This window comes from Arachis ipaensis, chromosome B3, assembly GCF_059453495.1.
Source record: "Arachis ipaensis isolate K30076 ecotype BB chromosome B3, ASM5945349v1, whole genome shotgun sequence".
In the NCBI taxonomy this organism is placed as follows: domain Eukaryota; kingdom Viridiplantae; phylum Streptophyta; class Magnoliopsida; order Fabales; family Fabaceae; genus Arachis; species Arachis ipaensis.
In genome coordinates, this window is record NC_142438.1 from 143,021,673 (window position 1) to 143,044,823 (window position 23,151).

General features: G+C 40.0%; 3 protein-coding genes across 3 annotated transcripts; 2 read left to right on the forward strand and 1 right to left on the reverse strand.

Annotated features, from left to right (window-relative positions):
* Positions 1–8,817: 8,817 nt before the first annotated feature.
* Positions 8,818–11,009, reverse strand: LOC148572665 (uncharacterized). Its single transcript, XM_088507680.1, has 3 exons — positions 10,699–11,009; positions 9,950–10,582; positions 8,818–9,643 (listed from the first exon to the last, which is right to left on the reverse strand). Exons 1-3 carry the CDS (start codon positions 11,007–11,009, stop codon positions 8,818–8,820), a joined length of 1,770 nt encoding a protein of 589 aa, XP_088363806.1.
* Positions 11,010–17,622: 6,613 nt separating this feature from the next.
* Positions 17,623–19,414, forward strand: LOC107631640 (alternative oxidase 3, mitochondrial). The gene is made up of 4 exons (XM_016335149.3): positions 17,623–18,290; positions 18,503–18,631; positions 18,703–19,191; positions 19,274–19,414. Exons 1-4 carry the CDS (start codon positions 17,946–17,948, stop codon positions 19,331–19,333), a joined length of 1,023 nt encoding a protein of 340 aa, XP_016190635.1. The 5' UTR covers positions 17,623–17,945; the 3' UTR covers positions 19,334–19,414.
* Positions 19,415–20,148: 734 nt separating this feature from the next.
* On the forward strand, positions 20,149–22,137 carry LOC107631641 (alternative oxidase 3, mitochondrial). Its single transcript, XM_016335150.3, has 4 exons — positions 20,149–20,872; positions 20,972–21,100; positions 21,214–21,702; positions 21,901–22,137. Exons 1-4 carry the CDS (start codon positions 20,636–20,638, stop codon positions 21,958–21,960), a joined length of 915 nt encoding a protein of 304 aa, XP_016190636.1. The 5' UTR covers positions 20,149–20,635; the 3' UTR covers positions 21,961–22,137.
* Positions 22,138–23,151: the final 1,014 nt, after the last annotated feature.

Below are 23,151 nucleotides of genomic sequence, written 5' to 3' on the forward strand. Positions count from 1 at the left end.
CTACATGAATCAAACTTAAAACATGCTCATTTTCTTAATAACTCAAAATCAAACCATATAACCTTTGAATCTAAATCTTTTTAAATAATCATATAAACAAAATCTCTAATTTTTATAAAATTTCGGCAGCATCTCCTCTAAAACTCGGACTTTGCCACCATTTTCGGGTCCAAACCTGCATTCTTTCCAATTCAACATACCATTCCTCATCATCATAACAATCACCACAATAAATCTACCTCAGATCAACAATTATACTCATATAATATTCAAATCCAACAACCAAAATTCAACTAAAAATCATAGTTCATAAATCCTAGGCTTTTAACACAAAATACCTCATTTTTCATTCAAAATTTCCATCCCAATTATTTTCAAACCTATTACCACCAATCCAAATTGCCAACAATAATCCTCAACAAGCTCCACATCTTTTCATCAATCATCATTCAACCAAACCAAAATATAGCCATATAATCAACAATTCAATCACATATCCTTTCAAAGATCCAACTAGCAACCAATATCATCTTACAAACAAATCACCAAACCAAACCAAGCATATTCATCAACCCATTACTAAACATTAAATATACACCTGCATTCCAACTTATCCTATGGTCATCTAGCCTAAGTTTTCACAGAACATTATATATTAAATGCAAGAAACCTAAACCATGCCTTGGCCGATTTTCACGTAATGACCAAATCAATTTACTTAAAACCAAGGCAGCTCCTCAAAATTTAACAGACTCTAAGCTCAGCTTCCTCCAAGTTCCAATATTCACAATTTCAAGCTCTAATTATTTATTCTCAACCTAATACACATTTATAACACATATATACCCAACTTAATACTCAAAGCTTAAATTCAATGAAATTAAAATAGAATTATCGTATCCTCACCTTACCCAAGCTTCACGTAAGCAAGAGTGAACGTTTTTCTCAAGCTAATTGGATTCTAAAACATCAGAAATTAAAGAAATTCAACTTCCCTTCCTGTATTTTGAAAATTGGGAGAAAAGAGTGGCTGAGAATATTTAAGAGCTTACCTATGAAATTGTTCCGGTAAAAATGTAGAGCTCGACGCGGTGGATGCGTGGCTGTAAACGGTACGGCGATCGGAGCTCAGACGGAGGAGTTACGGGATTTTAAAATCACCATAAGCGTTGGGGGGATTTTCTTCCTTCTTTTCCCTGTACGCTTGCTACGCTACTTCAGCCAAAAATGGGGAAAAGATGGGCCTTGGGTTTATTTAAAGGTTGGCCCAGTTGGGCCCATGGTCCGGTTTGGGTCCAGTTCAACCGGTTCGTCCCGTTCGGTCTAATATTGGACCGATTTCTTCGAAATTAGTGTCAAAATTCTCGTTTCGATGAGCTCTATCCTAATTTAATATAATATCCGCATTTCTAATCTTCCTTAATAAAAACTAATTTATTGACTAATTTAACCGGGGTTTACAGTTTAGGCAGCAAGGGAGGGACAGAGACGCGGCGCGGCGAGGTGATGGGTCCACTGATGGCGGACGACCAGTGATGACGGACGAGCAATGATGGCGGCGAACGACCCATGGATGAAGCAGAGGGTGACATGCACGCGATAGACAAGGAATACGTGACGGACAACGATACAAAAATGCGACGGACAACGAGCACGAAAAACGTGGCTAGACGAGACAATAGGAGCTCTGAGAATAACATAAAGCTAGGACTCTCTGACTTTGGAACAAAATGCCAAGAGTTCTTTTAGTATTTTGAAAATATGGAGGTGTCCTCAATTAGGTTTTCTATCGTAATAGTGAGAATATTTGTTTTTTTTTTAACTAAATATTTTGTTATTTCAAACGTTTTTATCAAGAGAGAGACTAAATTGAAAAAAAAAATATAGAAACTTAATTGTAAATTTGATGAAATTATAAAAACCTACCGAATAATTAAACCTTTTATATAACCATTTAACAAGTGGTATTTCATTACTTTTTTCTTCTTTAGTGTTTTTAGAAATATCCCTAAAATACTAGGTTTGGGGATCACATATTAATTGCATATGTGAAGATTTATGTGGACTCTTAAATACAGGTGAAAAAATATTAGACTGTCTGCAAAAAAATTAGTTTGATTTGACAAAAGTTAAGTACACTCTAAATTCTTTAATAAGTTAGATTTAGAATTAACGCCTATTCTGCCAGTCAGAGGATGTGGATTTAGGTTGTTTTGGTGATGTGCTGCTACCTTTTTTGAATGATGAAGTCTGTTGTAGCCTCACAGTGTCAGTTACTTTTGAAGAAGTTAAGTCAGTTGTTTTCAATATGCATTCTTTTAAGGCGTCGGGCCCTGATAGGTTTCAGGCTTTCTTCTTTAAAGAATACTAGGAGATTGTTAGTTTTGATATTTGGACTATGGTTCGTGATGCGTTCTTTGATTTGGATATGAATCCAAGGATGATGGAAACTCTTGTGGTTCTTATCCCGAAGGTAGAAAATCCGGTTTCCATGAAGGATTTCCGACCTATTAGTCTCTGTAATGTGGTTTACAAAGTTATAATGAAAGTACTGGTCAATAGACTTCGTCCTCATCTCAAAGAGATTGTTGGGCCCCTTCAAGGAGGGTTTATTCTGGGGAGAGGAACTCCAGACAACATTATTGTAGCACAAGAGGTTATCCATTTCATGAAGAAGATAAAGTCAAAGAAAGGCACCATGGCCTTTAAGATTGATCTGGAGAAAGCGTACGATATAGTGGATTGGGAGTTTCTGAAACAAACCCTTGTGAGTTTTGGCTTTCTTCCTCTGATAGTCAATCTAATTATGCATTGTGTCACTGCTTCCTCGCTGTTTATCCTCTGGAATAGAGATAGATTAAATAGCTTCACTCCGAGCAAGGATCTTAGGCAAGGAGACCATATATCACCGTATCTATTTGTGTTGCGTATAGAGAGATTGTCCTATTCTATTAATCAACAAGTTGATAGGGGCTTGTGAAAGCCGGTTGTGGTTTCTAAAGAGGGTCCAAGAATTTCTTATTTGATGTTTTCCGATAATTTGCTTCTTTTCTATAAAGCCAAAAAACAGTAAGTTCAAACTGTATTGGTAGCTTTGGAAAACTTCTGCAAAGCCTCTGGGATGAAGGTTAATGTAGAGAAATCTAAAGCGCTATGTTCCAGGAATGTTTCAGCGACAAAAAAAAAAAGAGATTTTCACCGGAGTATCTTCCATCAGATTCGTCTAGAACTTGGGCAAGTAATTAGGGGTGAACCTTAATCACTCTCGGGTGACACAAGCAACTTTCAACGATATTTTGGATAAGATTCGGGGAAGGCTAGCCAGCTGGAAAGGGAGATTGCTTAATAAGGCGGGCAAACTTTGTTTGCTCAATTTAGTACTGATTGCGATTCCTACTTATCACATGCAGGTATCTCTCTTCCCTAAAGGGGTAACTAATAAGAAAGGAGTAACTAATAAGATAGAATCCATGATGCGAAATTTTCTATGGAAGGGTCAAGCTGATGGTAGAGGCCTGAATCTAGTTAACTGGAAGGTGTTGGTCACCCCTAAGAAGTTTGGGGGGATGGAAATTAGAGATCCTTTTTGTACTAATATTTCTCTTCTTGACAACTTTTTCACCATTCTAAAAGCTATGGATTTAACTGTTGATGGAGAAATACCATTCGTCTAAGGATGAATTCTTCAGTTGGTCTCAAGGCAGGGAATCTTATGTTTGGAAGAGTGTATGTCGAGTTTGGGATATCTTAAAGAAAGGTTTTATTTGGTGCATTAGGGATTTAGAACAGAACTTTTGGTTTTCGAAATGGAGAAGAGAGGAGCGACTGTATCATGAGATGAATTATGTTCACATTTCTGATTCGGATCTTTGAATCTTGGACTTTTGGTCATCTGGACAATGGAACCTTGAGAATATCTATTCTTCTCTTAATCAGTCTCTACAGAACAACATCAACTCTTACAATTCGGATGTTCAAGTTGGTTCAAAGGTCGGTTGTTGTTGGACTGGTGCGACTTCAAAGGTTTATGACGCACGTAGTGGTTATTTCTGGCTCAGTAAGAAGATGTTTAGTTGGGACGATAGGGGGAATTGACTTTGGCTTTGGCGACAACATGTTCTAGAAAAGCACAAATTCTTGGCCTAGCTATGTCTTCGGGAGGCTTTTCCTACTGCTGCATTTCGTTTTAGGACGGGTATTTCGCTCATGGATAGCTGTCCACGATGTTTCTCAGATCAGGAATCGGTTTTACATTGCATTTGAATTGTCCAAAAGCCCAGCTAGTTTGGCAAGCTTTGGAGATCTCCGGCCAACCACTGGATTTGATGAGTTAGTTCTTACATAATAGCAAATAGCGCCCCTTTAGATTCTTTTCTAGTCTCTGGTGGATTTGGCGTTCGAGGAATAACAAGATCTTATATCCCCACAAGCCTTTTGGACCACGGACGAGGTGACTGGTATGGCTTTGTCCTTGGAAATGGAGCTCCAAAATATTTTTGAGTTGCAACGAGTGTCTATCCCCTCCACTATTAGTAGCTCTTGGATTTTTCCTCGGTGGGTACCTTTAAGATTAATTGTGATGCTAATTATCATGGCAATGGTGCTCGAGTTGGTTTTGCCTGTGTTAGCAGAGATTGGAAGAGAGTCATAGTACTCTGCAAGGAGAATTGTTTGGTATTTGGAGAGGCTTTCTTTTAGCTTGAGACTCGAGACAAAGAGATATTATATGTGAGACAGGCTGTGTAGAGGCCTTTATTATTGTCAATAATTTACAGGATTACTATGGTTTTATTGATCATTTAGTGTTGAAAATCCAAGATATCATGTCTTGAAAATGGCATGCTGATCTTCGATTGATCTTGAGAGATACAAATACAGTAGCAGACATCTATCCTGTCAAAGACTACAATGAGGACCCTTTCTCCCTAAGTGGAGATTCCGTTGTCTTGGAAGAAATTTGAGAGTAATATTCAGCGAGACTACCTTTCTTAAGCAGTATTTTGTTTGTCTTTTCCTTTCTTGGTTGTTGTTTGTTTTCTTTCTAATCACTGAAAAAAACTTATGAAAATATATAAATATATAGTTTTATTATATTAAAAAAATACAATAATGTAGACTTAAATTTATATGTTTTATTTTATTTAAAAATTCATATTTACTATATTTATTTTTTTAATTACATATATATAGTTTTATTTGTAAATATATTTAATATCTTTGACTTTTATTCATTATATATTTTAATTTATTTTTTTAATTATTGTCCGGCTAGTCAGTTTTCGGATGATTCGGGGATGTCTTCTGAGTGTGAAGGCGGGTCCCAACCTTGGTCTGGATCTGGGGCGTGTGAGGCGTGAGTTCTGACTTCCCGAGCTCTTCGTGAGATGAGGGGGGTGCCACCTGCAAGGACACTCTGACGCTCAAGTTAGAAAAATATGCAGGTGGTATGAGAGTAAAGGTTATGATGACGTACCTTAGGGGAGGTGTAGGACCCTCCCTTATATACCCTGTCAGTAGGGCGGACCCTACATGGGGGGCCTCCTTCCAGGAAGCTTCTTTCCCTATAGCTGTCATGTAGCTGGCAGCGGGGGCGCGTGTCCGGGTCGTAAGGCCGGACGGGTTGTGCGCGCAGATCTGATTGCATAGATCGGGTTACCCGTAGGCCGGGTCGACCACCCCACCAGCTGGGCTGGGCCGTAACAGTGCCCCCAACGCGCCAGCTATGGCCGTGAGCGCCGTTGGTGGCGCGTTTTGTTTTCTCTTTCACGTGTCGTCGTCTGGTTGGTCGTCCGTATGGAGGACGCGCCTTCCAAAGGCGTGTGTGCCTGTTCGTTACTAGGCAACGTTTTTTGTCATCTCGTTCCTCGTGCCGAGCATTTAATGCTGTTAATGGGCAATTCAAAATCCCGCGAGAAAAGACTATTTTACCCCTGCCCTTCGCGCTTCTTAGAGTTGGTTTCTTTTTAGTTTTCCTTTGGTTTCATTTTAGTTTCATTGTATTGCCGCTGCGTTTCCTTTGCTTTCTCCATTCTCTCCCCAAAATCTTCACTGCAAGCCCCTGCTTTGTCCAGATCTTTCTTAGTTTTTCGATCCTCCCTGATCATCGCCATTACCCTGGTAAGCTCCATATTCTTTTCTCTAGTATTAGTGTAGAGTTGTTTATTTTCGTCGTTCATCTTCCTGATTTTGCATGTGCATTGCACTCTTGATTTGAATTGCATGTTTGCTGGCGTTTTAGCATTAGGAAAATACTATAGGGGGTTACCATTCTAGGATTTTGCTTTTCTGGACTTGCTCTTGGCTGTAGATTTATACATTGTTTTATAGTTGTTGAATAGGTGAATTATAGTTTCTGGTATTATTACCGGCTTCCCGGCTTCTTAGACTAATATTAGGTGGTGCCCCACTGTAGGTATGACCCAGCGTTCTGTCGTGAGGGTCGTGAGACTGGCGCCCTATGACCGATATGCTTGGGTGATTTCAGATGTGAAGGAAACCCCAAACCAAATGTCCCTGGAGGAACTTGACAAGTTCCGACGGGCCGATTGTCTTTGCGGAGGAACTGACGAGGAGGCTAATTATGCAGCTTTCGTTCCCGCCGACAACGAACGAATATTCCAACTAAATATGCACTCTCCCCAGGTCCCCGATTGGATGTGGTTGTATAAGGCCATGTTCACCCGCCTGGGAGTTCGCCTCCCCTTCTCCCCTTTTCAAATGGTGTTACTTAACTGTTGTGACGTGGCGCTGTCCCAATTGCATCCGAACAGTTGGGCCTCAATTCGCTGTTTCGAGATGGTGTGTGAGTATCTTGAGCTGCCAGTCTCCGTTGAAGTGTTTCTTTTTCTTTTTACTCTAACAAATCCTTTGAAAGAGGGGAAGGCTAAAAAGGGCTTCATGTCCTTCCGGGTGGCCCAAGGCCAAAGAATCTTCGGCATATTCGAAGATTCTTATCATGGTTTTAAGGATAAGTATTTCAAAGTTCGCCTGGCGGAAGGTCGGCACCCCTTTTGGTTGACGTTAGAAGAGGAACGTCGCATACCGACTTACTAGAGTTTTGGGGCGAGAGCTAACGCCTTTACCAAAATAACGTATAAGGGATTATCTCTTGAGAATAAGAGGGTTGCCGACGTATTGTTGGCTGTTTTGGGGAAGAATCTTGTTAACCCTCATCTCCTTATGGGTGATCGGGACATGGCTAGGAATTATATATGTGAGTAGCCGTCTAGTAATTTTCCTGTGTTTACCCTTACCCTTATTTATCCGGCCAATTTGACGACTAACAGGTTTCCGTATCTTGTTACAGTGTCAATGTCTGCCGAGGTAACAGGACTTGATACCTTGTTCAATACTTTCTTGGCTGATGGCAGTGATGATGACTCCGCTACCCCTGCCCAGGGAGTGCCGGCTAACGACGTCATTGAGCCTGAGGTCCAGTCCCAACCTACCCAGGAGGAAGGGCCCAGAACCAGCGCCGCTTCGGGTCCTCAGTAGGAGGCAGGGACTGGTTTGGGACCCCGACCAGAGGGGGACCCGGAGGCTGAGGAGGAGGGTGACAATCCAAGGAAAAAGAAGTCGTCTTCTAGTCTTGAAGTTAAGGTGTTGGTTGACAATCCAAGAAAAAAGAGGCCGTCTTCCAGTCTTGAGGGGGTTCTCATCGTTATGGAGAAGAACTTTGATGCCGGAAACTTTATCGATTCCCAGCTGCTTCCCGGCATGGAGGACTTCTTTTACGGTGGGACCTCGCTTCGCAAGCGAGATGGATGTACCGCACTTTGCTCCGAAGAGCCGCTATAGCGAGGAAGGCGGGAACGCGGTCTTTGGAAACGAAACTTGAGTCCTTTGTCAAGGCCAACACCAAGTATAGAGATAAGGTGAAGTTGCTTCGGGAGCAACTTGCTGCTGCCAAGGAGAGGGCCAAGACAGCCGAGGAGAAGGTCAAGGTTGCTGAGGAGGAAGTCAAGATTGCTAAAGAAAAGGTCAAGATCGCTGACGCCTCTGTGGCGCGTCTTACCGAGTGAGAGCTCACGCTAAAAAGTCAACTTAACACTGCTCAGGGTCGGGTGGTCGTGCTAGAGAAGGAACGCGATGAGGCTCTCTCGTCGGCCAAGGCGGCCCAGGGTGAAGCTACTGAATTTAAGAAGTACAAAGACACTGTGAAGCAGGGTAAGAACGCTATCTTGATGACCGAGGAGGCCCTCAAAGCTCAAGTAAAGCTGTTGGCTCCCGATTTTGACACCTCAGCTGTTGGCGTTTTCAAGACTATTAGGGATGGCATGATCGTTGATATGCCGAAGAAGTGACTTGTGTTCTTGTAACTTGTTTGTTTTTGTAACTTTTGTAAACTTTGTAATCCTTTTGAACAGTTTGAATCTGTTTGCCGCCTGATCGGCATGTGACAAACCGCTTGTTTCCCGCCTTGTCGGCGCTTAAGTATCTTTATGTTCTTTTACCGTTTTGTTGGTATTAACTGTTTGCTTGTGAACGTTTTACCGTCTTGCCGGTAATTAGTGAAGCCAGGTTGTGGCTTTTATCATTTCAACAGTCGCATATTATGGCGTTCGTTACTTTCGTGGTTCCCGGGGTGATCAGTCCCAGGGCACCGTGTTGTTATGAAATTGCTTACTCGTCATGGTAGCTTAATTAATAATAATGAATGGGAAAAGGAGATGACAAGTAGTAGATAAATAGTAGTGGTAAATGGTCCAAATATAAAATGATAGCAAATATATGACAAGGACAAATAATCCATCATAAAGTAATGTCGTACTAAGTAGGCTGGAACGGCAGGTTGGTTGTCCGGTCGGTGGGTTTGGCCTAGGAATAGAATCTTCTCAAATTGCCCGCGTTCCATGTTCTCGAGACTTCTTTGCCGTCCAGCCGTTCCAACTTGTAGGCCCCATTGCCGATCATCTCTTTTACTCTATATGGGCTTTCCCAGTTTGCCATCAGCTTTCCTTCCCCTGGTGTCGGGAGCCCAATATCATTGCGCCTTAGGACCAGGTCATCCTGTTCAAACTCTCTTTTGAGCACATTCACATTGTAGCGCAGGGCCATTCTTTGCTTTAACGCCGTTTCTGATAAATGGGCCATCTCCCTGGCCTCGTCTATCAAATCCTTTTCTACGGCTTCCCCAACCCCTCCTAAGAGTAGCCGTGGGCTCGGCTCACCAATCTCCACAGGTATTATTGCCTCTACCCCATATGTGAGTCGGAAGAGGGTCTCCCCAGTAAAAAACTGCTGAGTTGTGCGGTAGGACCAGAGGACTGACGCTAACTCGTCTGCCCATGCTTCCTTTTTTTGGTCAAGTCGCTTTTTGAGGCCTTGTAGGATAACCTTGTTCGCAGCCTCAACTTGACCATTAGTTTGGGGATGTTCCATTGATGAGAACTTTTGCTTTATACCCAAGCCGACAAGGAACTCTCCGAACTTCTTATCAGCGAACTGCGTCCCATTATCCGAGATGACGACTTCCGGGATTCCAAACCTGGCTATTACCTGTCTCCACATGAACTTCTGACAGTTTGCCGAGGATATACTAGCTAACGGCTCGGCCTCTACCCACTCTGTATAATAGTCAATGGCCACTATTAGGTACTTGACCTGCCCTGGCCCGATCGGGAAGGGTCCTAACAGGTCGATTCTTCATTGCGAGCAAGGTTGGGAAACCGTTAGTAGGCTCAAGTCGGCTGCTGGTGCTTTGTGGAAGTTGGCATTCTCATGGCATCTTCTGCACTTTTTCATGAATTCTTTAGAATCCGCCATCATAGAGGGCCAGTAATAACCGGCTCTGACGAGCTTTTTGGCTAAGGCCTTCCCTCCGATGTGGTGACCACAACATCCTTCGTGGACTTTTCTGAACACGTAGTTTGTTTGGTCGGGACGCAGGCACTTCAACAGGGGTTGGTTAAGGCCATTCTTAAACAACTAGCCTTTTATGATTGCGTACTTGGCCGCTTCTCGCCTTGTGGCCTTTGCCGATTTCTCGTCACTAGGAAGTTTACCGCTTTCTAAGAAATCGGTGATTGGGTCCATCCAGGAGGGATCTTCCTGGGATAAATGCAAGGTCACAGCCGGTTCTTTTACCAAACCTTGAATGAGAGATCGGTTCCCCGTTCCTGGCTTTGTGCTCGCCAGTTTTGACAGGACGTCTGCCCGTGTGTTTCTCTCTCTGGGTACATACTGCACCGTGACTTCTTCGAATTGCTTGCTCAACTCCTTGACTTTCTCCAAATACTTCTGCAATAGCGAATCTCTGGCCTGGTACGTCCCATTGATCTGCGAGGTCACGACTTGCGAGTCACTACATATTTCTAATCTGGTGGCTCCGACCTCTCTTGCTAGGACTAAGCCGCCCAACAAGACCTCGTATTCGGCCTGATTGTTTGACACCGGAAATTCAAACTTGACTGACTGCTCATATACGAATCCAGTTGGATTTTCCAGGATGATCCCTGCTCCTCCAGATGTTTGGTTGGATGCTCCGTCCACATGGAGTTTCCACCATGTGTTCAGTGTCTCGGTAGGGTTTCCTGTTACTTCTACTAGAAAATCAGCCATAGCTTGAGCTTTGATCGCATTCCTGGGTTCGTATTGCAAGTCGTATTGAGACAGCTCTATAGCCCAGGTCATCATCCTTCCCGCCAGATCGGGTTTCTGGAGCACCTAGCGTATTGCCTGGTCCGTCCTCATGATTACCTGGTGTCCTTGAAAATATTGTCGCAGCCTACGGGAGAGGTCAGGAGTGCATATGCTAGCTTCTTCAGCTTATTGTACCTCAGCTCCGCTCCCTGTAATGTTTTACTTACAAAATACACTAGTTGTTGGACCTTTCCTTCTTCTCGTACCAAGACCGCCGCTAGCACCTCGTCTGTTATTACCAAGTACAGGTATAGTGCTTCTTTGCCCTTAGGCTTCCCGAGGATAGGCGGTGCCGAGATTATCTCCTTGAAGTGCTTGAAGGCCTCTTCACATGCCGGGGTCCAATCAAACACAATCCCCTTCTTCATTTGTAGAAGAATGGCAAGGCTTTGGCTGCCGACGCACCGAGCAAACGGGATAACGCGGTGAGTCTTCCTGCCAACCTTTGGACTTCTTTCACACATCTCGGGCTCTTAATTTGTAGGATTGCTTCACACTTCTCCGGGTTGGCCTCCACTCCTCTTTGGGTTATAAATGTCGTCTTCTCTTCGTCTGGTCGGTGCATCGGTATCTGATTGTACACAGAATAGGCATCCATGAAACTCAGATATCAGTACCCCGCTGCCGCATCCATAAGAGCATCAATGTTGGGGAAGGGGAAAGGAATCCTTGGGACATGCTTTGTTAAGATCGAAATAATCCACACACATTCTCCACTTCCCGCTGGGCTTTTTGACTAAAACTACATTCGACAGCCAGGTCGAGTAGTCGAGTTCCCGGATAAACCCCGCTTCAAGTAGGCTGGCCGTTTGCCTGGCCACCTCTTTCGCCCTTTCTCGAGACATTTTCCTTCTTCTTTGAGCAACTGGCTTGGCCTCTGCCCTCACAGCTAGGCGGTGTGACATAAACCGGGGTCTATCCCCGGCATGTCGGCCGGCGTCCAGGCGAACAGGTCGTCGTTAGCTCTGATCATTTCCACCAAAGGTTCTTTCAAATCATGGGGCAGGTTTCTGTTCACGAAGGTGAACTTCTCCTCCGAGTCGCCGACCCTGAACTTCTCGAGGTCTCCTTCGGGCTCCGGTCTAAGTTTGTCATCAACCCTGGCGTCCAGGTCGGCGAGAAAGACACCGGATGCTTCTTTGGATTTTTTCCTCAGGGAGAGGCTGGCGTTGTCGCACGCGACTGCCGCTTCCAAATCTCCTCAGATGGAGCCTACCGATCCATCATCAGCAACAAATTTCATTAACAGTAGCTTGGTGCAAATCACCGCTCCAAACTCGTTGATGGTTATCCTTCCTAAGATGAGGTTGTAGGCCGTGGAGTCCCTCAGGACAACAAACTCCGCCATCAGCGATCTCTTCCCCCGGCCTCCGCCAATGAAGATCGGGAGGGACACTATTCCGTCAGGCTTGATGAAATTATCCCCTAGGCTGACCACACCATGTTGGTGGCCCCTCAAGTCGGTATCCCGTAGGCCCAAAGCATCAAACACATTGCAAAACATGATGTTCGAATCAGCTCCCGTGTCCACCAGGATCCGTTTTACTATGCCGGTTCCAACCCTAGCTGTAATCACCATCGGAGGGTTCTCCGTGACGTCGTCAACCCATTGGTCTTCAGGGCCGAATGATATCGATGGTACCCTCCGGGCGGATGGCATGGAGCCTGAGGACATAGCTAAGACCTTGGCGTCCTTTTTGCTAGCTGACTTCGATCTGGGGGGAGCATCTCTACCGACTACCACATTTACAACAATGAGGCCGCGCTCATTATTCTCCTCGGGCTCTCGTCTTTGCTTTACAGTGTGGCCTTTGTCTTCGTTGGACCGATCATGATCCCGCCTCCTTGGTTCCCTGATAAGGTGAGAGAATTCGTCCAACTTTCCTTCCCGAATGGCCTGCTCCAGAGCATCCTTCAAGTCGAAGCAGTCTTGGGTCTTGTGCCCATAGCCCTTGTGATAGTCGCAATAGAGGTTTTTGTTTCTTCCCGTCCTGTCCTTGAGTTGTCGGGGTTTAGACAGGATGCCCTTGTCGGCGATCTGTTGATAGACTTCAACGATTGGAGCTGCTAGGGGGTGTAGTTGGTGAACTTCCCTACCCGGGCAAACGGTTTGAAGGTTTTAGCGGGCGCTCCGTCTTTGGAGTGCTCCTTTGACCTTTCCCCACTGCCGGGTGGGCAAACACTGGAGTAGGCAAGTTGCCGCTTATTGGCCCCCATGACCTGGCTGACTTCCTCATCATTAATATACTCCCTGGCGACATTTTGAATCTCTTGCATTGTCCACACAGGCTTGGTAGTGAGATGTTTTCTAAAATCCTCGTTCAGTAACCCGTTCGTCAAGCACAAGCTGGCCACCGAATCGGTTAGATCGTCGATCTCCAAACACTCGTCGTTGAATTTGTTCAGGTACTTTCGGGTCGGCTAGCCGATCCTTTGAGTTACCCCTAGCAAATTAATTGGGTACTTTGCCTTAGCGATTCGTGTGGTGAACTGAGCCAAGAAAGCCCGACTGATGTCGGCAAAGGTGGTTATCGAGCCCTGGGGAAGGGCGTTGAACCAACAATTTGCCGGCCCTGCTAAGGTTACAGGGAAAGCGCGACACCTTACTTCATCGCCCACCCCTTCCAGGTTCATCCTAGCCTCAAAGGTCGTTAGGGGCTCCTGGGGGTCTTGGGTCCTATCATACTTCATGTCCGTTGGCTTATCGAAGTGCTTCGGTAGCCGGACTTCCAAGATTGAATGGTGGAAAGGGGTTGCTCCCATGACCACCAGTTGTCGCCTTTTTCCCGGTCTTTCTCTACTGTCTTCTCTGTGTGGTCGGCTTCTCCTTGACCTCTTTCTGTTGTCTTCTTGCTGTGGTCGGCTTCTCCTTGGTCTTTCTCTACTGCCTTCTCGGTCTTCCTCTACGGTGTCTCCTGTCGGTGATCGGGAGTAAATCACGGGATCTCGTCATCTCCTGGGTACTTCCCTACTTTCCTGGCTCTCTGACTCTGTCCGGGGGGCTTGGAGTGCGCCTGGAACGACTTCTTCGGAGACTCCTCTCTCTCCTTTGAGGAGATCGGGAACGCTCTTGACTCGGAGTCGGTTGATGGCGCTCTCTGCTAGCCACTTCCCGTTCTAAGTTTTACACTCTGTAACGCAGTTCTTGTATTATTCTAGCGCTATCACTACCTGTTCCCCCAAAGGGTCGTCTCTCGGGTTGCCGCAGGGGGGATCTGGTGCGCTCGCGAGAGGGAGCCCCTGTGGCTACCCTCCCGCTTCTGGGTTCATTCCCTCCCCGCGGGGCTCGCCTCCGTCGTCCGCCACTACTGGGCCCAAAATAAAGTCGATATCGACTTGTCCCCACAGACGGTGCCAATGTCCGGCTAGTCGGTTTTCGGACGGTTCGGGGATGTCTTCTGAGTGTGAAGGTGGGTCCCAACCTTCATCTGGATGTGGGGCGTGTGAGGCGTGAGTTCCGACTTCTCGAGCTCTTCATGAGATGAGGGGGGTGCCACCTGCAAGGACACTCCGACGTTCAAGTCAGAAAAATATGCAGGTGGTATGAGAGTAAAGGGTATGATGACGTACCTTGGGGGAGGGGTAGGACCCTCCCCTTATATAACCTGTTAGTAGGGCGGGCCCCACATGGGGAGGCCTCCTTTCAGGAAGCTTCTTTCCCTACAGCTGTCATGCAGCTGGCAGCGGGGGTGTGTGTCCGGGTCGTAAGGCCGGACGGGTTGTGCGCACCAATTCGATCGCATAGATCGAGTTACCTGTGGGCCGGGTCAACCGCCCCACCAACTGGGTTGGGCCGTAACAATTATCAAAATTTTTAATAGATTTGACCAAATTAAGTTTGACAACATTTCATGTTTAATGTTTAATAAATAGTTTATAATAAGCTACATGTTAGATCTACGTTAATAAATTTTATTGCATATCTCATCTATTAAGGACAAAATTTGACTAATTTCTTCTCTTATTCTAAAATTTATGCATTTGGTTATGAAATAAGATATAAAAAATAGAGATATAAATATTATTATTTTTGTATTTTATTTAGTAATAAACTAAATATAAAAAAGAACACATTATAAAAGTCTAATTTACTATATTTTTTTCACATAAAAACTTAAAAAAATATATAATAATAAAAATATAATTATAAAAAATTGATAGGAATAATAAAAAATAAAAAAATAAATACACTAATTTCGGTATTTTTATATACAATATATGTGTCCATGTCTCAAATATGATTCTGTCTCTATGTCCATGTCTTAGTATCTTATGTCTGCAAACAACCGCAACTTTAAAGTGTTAAATTCATTTTTGTGCAGTAATTCTAGACAATCAAGCATTTTATGTAACCAAGTTCAAGTTATGATATATACGCGCTTTATTTTTTTTTCGTTCATTTTCTTTCTCTATTTCTTTTTTTTTTTCTCCTCATTCATCATCATCGTCGTCATTGTTGTCATCGATATTGCTTTCTTCTTCTTTTTACATATTTTTCTTGTTCTTATTTATTTTCTTTGTTTACTTATTTGTCTGTATATTTTAAAAATTTTATAAAAAAATAAATAAAGAATAAAAACATAACACAAAAAATAATAATGATGATGATGAAGAATGACAACGAACTTTTTTATATGAAACACAGAAATAAAATAGAAATAATACCAAAATTTATTATATAAAGTACAAAAATTTTATTACGATAAACATATAATTTAAATTGATCTCAACTCCACATTGTAAAATAGTTTGTTGTTTAGCACTTAATAATATATAATTCAAGTTTAAAACAAATTTTTTTCGATAAAATCCTCTATTTTAAAATATAACATAAAAAGACACAAAAAAAATTGTATCAATAGCAGAACATGAAAATGAAAAAGAAAAAGATATTAGAAAAAAATGATAAAATATGAAGAAAAAGAAGTAGAAGAAGAAGATATATGAGAGAATTTTCGGTGCCATGATTAAAAAATTTTAATGTTATCTTTAAGAAATTTTGGTATTATTTTTATTTCTGATAATTTCTAATTAGTTAAGTATTTTTTTGTGTTATCGTTAAAAAATTAGTGTCAAAATTTAAACATTTATTGTGTCAAACTTAAAAAGTTTTAATGTAATTTTTTGATAAATTACGCACAATTAAAAATTCTCATTTTCTTCTTTTTTTTCATCATTATTATTTGATTTTATTCTTTTTTTTTTCTTTCTTCTTATTTTATCTTCTCATAATTTTTTTATTTTTATTCTCTTAGAAAAAATAAATACATAAAAAAAAGGAAAAAGGACAAACAAAAAAAAAAGAAATAAAAATATTACAATAACATCAGAATTCAAAAAGAAGATGCAAAGAAATAAAAAAAATACAGCAACAACAGAAATAATAATAGAAAAACAACAAAAAAAAACACGCTAAGAAAAAAAAAAGGTACATAATTAATGCGCACCTTGCATTTTTTTTCTGGGCTAACTTTCAACAAATTTTTAATACTTTAATACTTTAAACTTTTGTATTAGTGAGTATTACTACTATTTCAGATCCAATATGAAAATTGTACCATTGTCGTCATCGTAGATAAAGTCTAACAAAAAAAAGGAAAAGTCATGGTAGAAAAATCTCACTAAAAATTAAAGATTTATATGCTATTAATTTTAAGTTAATAATTAAAAATTAGAAACTTCATTCATGTCAATCCATAGCCCGTCTATAGAAATGAATTCATGGAAGCGTTGAAAGATTTTGTGGCTATTGTTTTATAACTAATTGGAACCTGTATTCTTTTATGAAAAATTTTTAATCTTTGATTTAGGAATTAGGTCAACATAAAGTTTTTTTTGGTTTTAGCTTTTTTTTAAAGAATTTTTTTTCTTCTAATTTCATCTAATTAATTAATTTTTGGAATTAACGAATGTGTTTTGTGTTGGTTGAATTTAATGTTATTTTAATATTTGAAAGATTTTTGTTTGATTTTCTAATTTTGTAGTATGTTGTTGTAGCTTATTTTAAATTAGAAACAAACTTGTGAAAAGCATTGTTGTTGGAGCACTTTAAATCAATTAATAAATGTGTTTTGTGTTAGTTAAATTTGATATTATTGTGTCATGACTTATTCATGATTTAAGAGATTGTTCATGGCATTGTTTCGATTTGTCCAATGTATTCAATGTTGCTATTTATTTGCTTTGTTTTGATTTGGTAAAAATGTTTATTATTATTGAGAAAGTCTCAAGGTTAGTACTTTTATAAAAATTTAGTCTGTATTTAATTATTAAAAATATTAATAATGACTAATTAATGATAAATCACAAAATATACTAACTCTCTAACATTACTGATTGTTATTATTTGAAAAATAACAAAAAAGAAGGGTAAAAGAGGTAGAAGAAAAATAAAAATAGTCGTATGTGAGTAGAAGTAGAAAAAAAGAGAAGAAGGATTTATATGTCATATTATTTTAAAGAAAAAGAGATAATTTATCCCATTTTAAAAGATATATATAACAGAAATTATATAAGACTTTTTTGTTGAATCTGACATATTCATATGAATGAAAAGATATATATGTTCAACTTGTAAAGAGATAAAAAACTAAAAAATATTTTTAAATAATAAAAGATAAAAATATGTATAAAAGAAAAAGACAAAGATTTTTTTATAATTTTTTCTTTTTTTCTATTATTTTTTTAAAAATATTTTTATATAAATATAAAAAAAGTGCCACAGAACTTGTAAATTTTATAATTTATAACTATTAATTAGTTATTATTGATATTTTTAATAATATAAAATTTTATCTAATAATATAAGATTACTTTTTTTTTTTTATAAAACTAAATTTTAATAAAAATGTTGAGTGCTAGACTTTCTGTCTTTCTCTAAATATAATAAGTATTCGCTGGTATAGGTACCAACAAGTTTGGTCCTTAAAACAATAACACTGTTTGATGAAGTAAAAATTGTTGTGCCGAATTGCAGTCAGAGCAGACCAACTTTTGTAAATCGTGGCAGTCATAGTACATGAAGCCAATCAGTGCCGCAAATAATCCAATCCAACGGATAAAAAATGTAGCAGCCAGACAGAAATAATTGTAAAAGCACATGGTCACGATCCCTCTGACCTTCCTCGGACTTTTCCTCCCTCATTCGTGGAATAATGAAACTATTCTCTTCAAAATGGCAAATTCAAAATTGAACACAAACATCGCTAAACAAATATCTGCAACTTGTGAATAACACTTCAGTATAAATTGCGCCAACTCCCACCTACTCTGCTCACACCCATCAAGATTCTAGTTAATTCAACATGAAGTACGTCGTTTTAGCAAGGTCAACGGCACGAGCTCTATTCACCGGTGGCCGGATCTACCACCGCCAATTCTCCACGGTGACGATCGCCAGACAACTGGAGAACGTGGAGGCGACACACCACCATGGTGGAAGCGCCTTCGGCGGAAGCGGAAGCTTCTGGTGGCGGAAGATGTCCTCCCTGCCTGAGATAAAGGATCAGCATCACTCAGAAGAGAAGAAAAAGGAGGACACCACCACCACCACCAACAACGAGAACGGCGTTGTTTCGAGTTACTGGGGGATCACGAGGCCTAAGGTTCAGAGGGAAGATGGTACCGAATGGCCTTGGAACTGTTTCATGGTAAGCATCTTGCAACAGGACACTGATCAGTTATGTATTTTTTTTTGGAAGATCTGGTCCAGTTAACTTAACCTAAAGTTTCAGCTGATAGTCGTTAAATAATTTGACAGATTTGACTATTAATTTCATATGAAGTTAAGTTAACTGTACCTGATTTTTTGCCTCGTAGTTTGTCCTGTGAATATGTGATAACTGATGTATGCCACTTTCAGCCATGGGACACTTATCGCGCAGATGTGTCCATAGATGTGAAGAAACATCACGTGCCAAAGACGTTTTCGGACAAGGTTGCCTTCAGGAGTGTCAAATTTCTCAGGGTTCTCTCAGATTTGTACTTCAAGGTCTGTCCTACAAATGATTTGATGATTGTTTGGTAGATAGAATTTAAAGAGATGTATGATTGTAATTTCAGGAGCGGTATGGATGCCATGCCATGATGCTAGAAACAATTGCAGCTGTGCCAGGAATGGTGGGAGGGATGTTGTTACACCTCAAGTCACTAAGGAAGTTCCAACACAGTGGCGGTTGGATCAAGGCACTGCTTGAGGAAGCAGAGAACGAGAGGATGCACCTCATGACCATGGTTGAGCTTGTGAAACCAAGCTGGCACGAGAGGCTTCTTGTTATTACTGCTCAGGGAGTTTTCTTCAATGCCTTCTTTGTGTTCTACCTTCTCTCACCAAAGGCCGCACACAGGTTTGTTGGTTATTTGGAAGAAGAAGCTGTGATCTCTTATACACAGCACTTGGATGCAATTGTAAGTGGCAAGGTTGAGAATGTCCCTGCTCCTGCCATTGCCATTGATTATTGGAGGCTTCCAAAGGACGCAACTCTCAAGGATGTTATTACTGTCATTCGTGCTGATGAGGCTCACCATAGGGATGTTAATCACTTCGCTTCTGTAAGTCTCAATCAACAACTAACTCTCTATCTTACAATTCCATCAACATTCTTTGATTTCTTTCCACTTCTCCTTTATGCAGGATATTCACCATCAAGGAAAGGAATTGAAGGAGGCTCCAGCTCCTATTGGTTATCACTGAGTCATTATTTTTGCTTTATAAACGATTTATGTATCCAAAGGTTAAATAAAATGTATTCCCAGTGTGCATTTTCGGACCAAATAATTCATTAATTAATTCTTAATTCTAACATAGGAGTCATATAATTGACTGAGTGCCTCGTCTCACTCTAATAGGGTAATTTTGAAATGTGCAAATCAAGTCCGCTTGAATTGATTTTATTTACAATCATAATCGACCCAACCTAGAACAAGTATGCATAATATAATTGTTCTCTTTTTTTATTGGATAAAGCTTTTGAACAAATAATTTATGAGAAAGTACAGGGAGCCAATGGAATATCTGTACAATATGTACAATGGGGATATAGAAATGTTCGATTCAGTAGGATATCAGATATTTATTATCTCTGATACCCGGATGGTTATTCTGGATAGTATGAGTGTATTGTGTTTGAGAAATTAGTAATATTTTATCTTGAATGTTCATTTTTTAACTCATAATTTATTATATCGTATCAGAATTTTTATAAACTACAAAAAAATGTTTAAAATTTGATCTTTGTTACTTTAAAAAAAGTTTAACATAAGATAAATGAAAAAAAAACTAATGCGAAATTCGATTTTACATAAAACAAAATTGACCTAACTGGCCTATTTGCATCTGATTTAACTAACACTTTGGATCAACACTTATTGATCATGTATCATTGTTGGAAATTGAATACTTGTTCATGTTATTTTATCTTAAGCACTGAAGCTATTCTTGACGAAGCATGTTGAATAGTAAATAAAAATATCCAATATCATGTTGAAGACAGGGTAACAGTATACAGTGTATACGGAATACGGCCTCTCTTTCCCTCCCTCATTCACAGAAATCGGTACAACGAAACTTCTTAGCAAATAATCTGTTAGTTTGATATATTGGTTTTAAGAAAAACTTGGTGGACAAGGTTAAAGGAAGGATATTATAAAATTAGCAAACCAGTCAAAAGTTGAAATGCTAGTTTCTACTTTCTAATATTTAACTGCCAATAACAATCACACAACTACGTTGATTCTTTGATGATGTCTAGTTCTAGAATCCTCTGATTGTTCACTTTTATATTTGTTTACTTATGGGATTAGTTTGCTGATGGTTTCATTACAATATTTTATCTAGTCTGGAAGCTTCATAATCATAATTTTCCAACAATAAATTAATATATAATCCCATCATCTTGCCATCTGCATAATGATGCATTCATGCATATATAAAATGGAAGAGTCTCAGCCACTTTGTTCACACACACACACACATTGAGATTGAAGCTCTCTCAACATGAAGTATATAACTCTAACAAGGTTCGCGGCACGAGCTCTGTCTAATAGTGGCCGGAACTATCAGTGCCGCTGCTTCTCCTCCTCCACCATGCCTGAGATAAAGGATCAGCAGCACTCGGAGGAGAAGAAGAGCGAAGTCAACAACAACAATGGTGTGGTTTCAAGTTACTGGGGGATCACAAGGCCAAAGGTTAAAAGGGAGGATGGTACTGAGTGGCCTTGGAACTGTTTCATGGTAAGAAACTAAGAATCTTGCAACAGAACACGATGTATATGTAATGTCTATTATTGTAGTTTGATGAGCGAGGATGTTTGTAAATGATGTCTCTTTCAGCCATGGGACACTTACCAAGCAGATGTGTCCATTGACGTGAGCAAGCACCATGTGCCAAAATCCTTTGCAGACAAGTTTGCATACAGGAGTGTCAAGTTTCTTAGGGTTTTCTCGGATTTGTACTTCAAGGTGTGTGTGATTATTCCACATGAATTTGAATATGCTGTTGAAATAATAAAATAATTAAGAGTCTCTTATCTATACTCTTAAAAAGACTAAGCTCCTAACAAATATAATTGCAGGAGCGGTACGGGTGCCATGCCATGATGCTAGAAACAATTGCAGGTGTCCCTGGAATGGTAGGAGGGATGTTGCTGCACCTCAAGTCTCTGAGGAAGTTTGAACACAGTGGAGGTTGGATTAAAGCACTGCTTGAGGAGGCAGAGAACGAGAGGATGCACCTGATGACCATGGTGGAGCTTGTGAAACCCAGCTGGCACGAGAGGCTTCTTGTTATTACTGCTCAAGGAGTTTTCTTCAATGCTTTCTTTGTGTTCTACCTCATCTCACCAAAAGCAGCGCATAGGTTTGTTGGGTACTTGGAAGAAGAGGCTCTCATCTCTTACACACAACACTTGAAGGCAATTGAGACTGGCAAAGTCCAGAATGTCCCTGCTCCTGCTATTGCAATTGACTATTGGAGGCTTCCTAAGGATGCAACTCTCAAGGATGTTATTACTGTCATTCGCGCTGATGAGGCTCACCATAGAGACGTCAATCACTTTGCTTCTGTGCGTTTCGTGAAAACTCACGTGCAGTTTTCTTCATGTAAAGTTGATAGTTGAGAAAATTATCTAACTGTTCTCGACTATCAACTTTACATCAAGATAACTGTACGTGATTTTTCAGCTCGTCTCATACTTATTTTAATTTGTTTCCATATATTTACTTGCATTTTGGTCTTATATATTATATTCTTCCTTATGCAGGATATTCATCATCAAGGAAAGCAATTGAAACAGGCTCCAGCACCTATTGGCTATCATTGACTCATTATTTTTGTATTCTTGGACTAAAAAAATAAAAACTAGCTTTTGTTTTCTTTACCATTTTTGAAAGTCAAGGTTCAATAAAATGTATTCCCATTTTCAGTGTGCATTTTGAGACCTAAAATAAAGTTTAGAGAAAACAAAAATAAAAAACCAAAACCTCCTTCCATTCTCCTATTTCGGGTCCTCTCACTTCTCCTTCTACTCGTTCTTTTTTCTCAACGAATTACCACTACGAAAAGTGCAATGTAAAATGCTAAAGATGCAAATAAAAAATTCATATATTTTTCATAATGGAACTAAGCACATCTAAAATTATCTATACCTACTAAAAAATCTAACTATGCACTCTGAAAGTCACCAACCAAAATTAGATAAAAAAGAAAAATAAAATGTCTATTTTATTCTTAAACTACTAATCAAGCTCTGGTATTCAAAATAGTTGGGACAAAGTGGAACTACAATAGTCACCAAAAAAAAAAAGTGGAACTACAAAGAGAAGGAATATTATAGTCTAAGAAAATGAGGGTTTACGAAAGAAAATAAAATGAGAAGGGAATTAGAGAGTTCAAACTGCTAAGAAAGAAAAATAAATCAAAATCAAATTCAATTTTATTAGAATTTATTGCCATGTGGGATTTGAATGTTGGTTGACTCGTAATTGAAAAAAAAAAAAGAATATTCATGTTACTTAGGTAGCTTTTGAAAGAAGGGCTGAAACTGAGAGATAAAAACTGGAAGATAGAGAATTGGTGTAAGATTAATAAAACTGAATTATGTCTCAATATTTTGTTTGGTTCAAAATAAAAATAAAAACTAAAATATATAAAATGACTAAATTACCCTAACCATATTTTGTTCAAGCTCTTTCTTTCTTTGTTGCAGATAGTCCAGCTGGCTGCAAAGATTAATTTCTATGGATGAAAAATCACCGAAAAGGTTCTTGTTAGCTATCAAACTATCTTCAGACTTGCATTAATGTAGTCACAACTCCACTGATCAAAATCTGTTGAAAGTGGTAGTATAAAGATTTTAAGCTAATTTCCATATATTTTGATTGAATAGGTTAGATGCTTATGACAATCATGATTTGGTAAAAAGTGTTGCATTATTTTACCAATAGTATCTTATTTTATGGCAAAAGATGTACAAAAACAGGCATCAGATTGAAATGTCTTATAAGCGGAAAAT

Excerpts from the sequence above, each read along its gene's own strand:
- LOC148572665 (XM_088507680.1), bottom strand. The coding sequence starts at position 11,009 with ATGAAGAAGGGGATTGTGTTTGATTGGACCCCGGCATGTGAAGAGGCC. Across the intron at positions 10,583-10,698 it reads AATATTTTCAAGGACACCAG|GAATGCGATCAAAGCTCAAG; the intron begins GTAATCATGAGG and ends ATACGAACCCAG. Across the intron at positions 9,644-9,949 it reads ACAAGGCGAGAAGCGGCCAA|AATCGACCTGTTAGGACCCT; the intron begins GTACGCAATCAT and ends CTCGCAATGAAG.
- LOC107631640 (XM_016335149.3), top strand. The coding sequence starts at position 17,946 with ATGAAGTACGTCGTTTTAGCAAGGTCAACGGCACGAGCTCTATTCACC. Across the intron at positions 18,291-18,502 it reads GGCCTTGGAACTGTTTCATG|CCATGGGACACTTATCGCGC; the intron begins GTAAGCATCTTG and ends TGCCACTTTCAG. Across the intron at positions 19,192-19,273 it reads ATGTTAATCACTTCGCTTCT|GATATTCACCATCAAGGAAA; the intron begins GTAAGTCTCAAT and ends TCCTTTATGCAG.
- LOC107631641 (XM_016335150.3), top strand. The coding sequence starts at position 20,636 with ATGAAGTATATAACTCTAACAAGGTTCGCGGCACGAGCTCTGTCTAAT. Across the intron at positions 21,101-21,213 it reads TCTCGGATTTGTACTTCAAG|GAGCGGTACGGGTGCCATGC; the intron begins GTGTGTGTGATT and ends ATATAATTGCAG. Across the intron at positions 21,703-21,900 it reads ACGTCAATCACTTTGCTTCT|GATATTCATCATCAAGGAAA; the intron begins GTGCGTTTCGTG and ends TTCCTTATGCAG.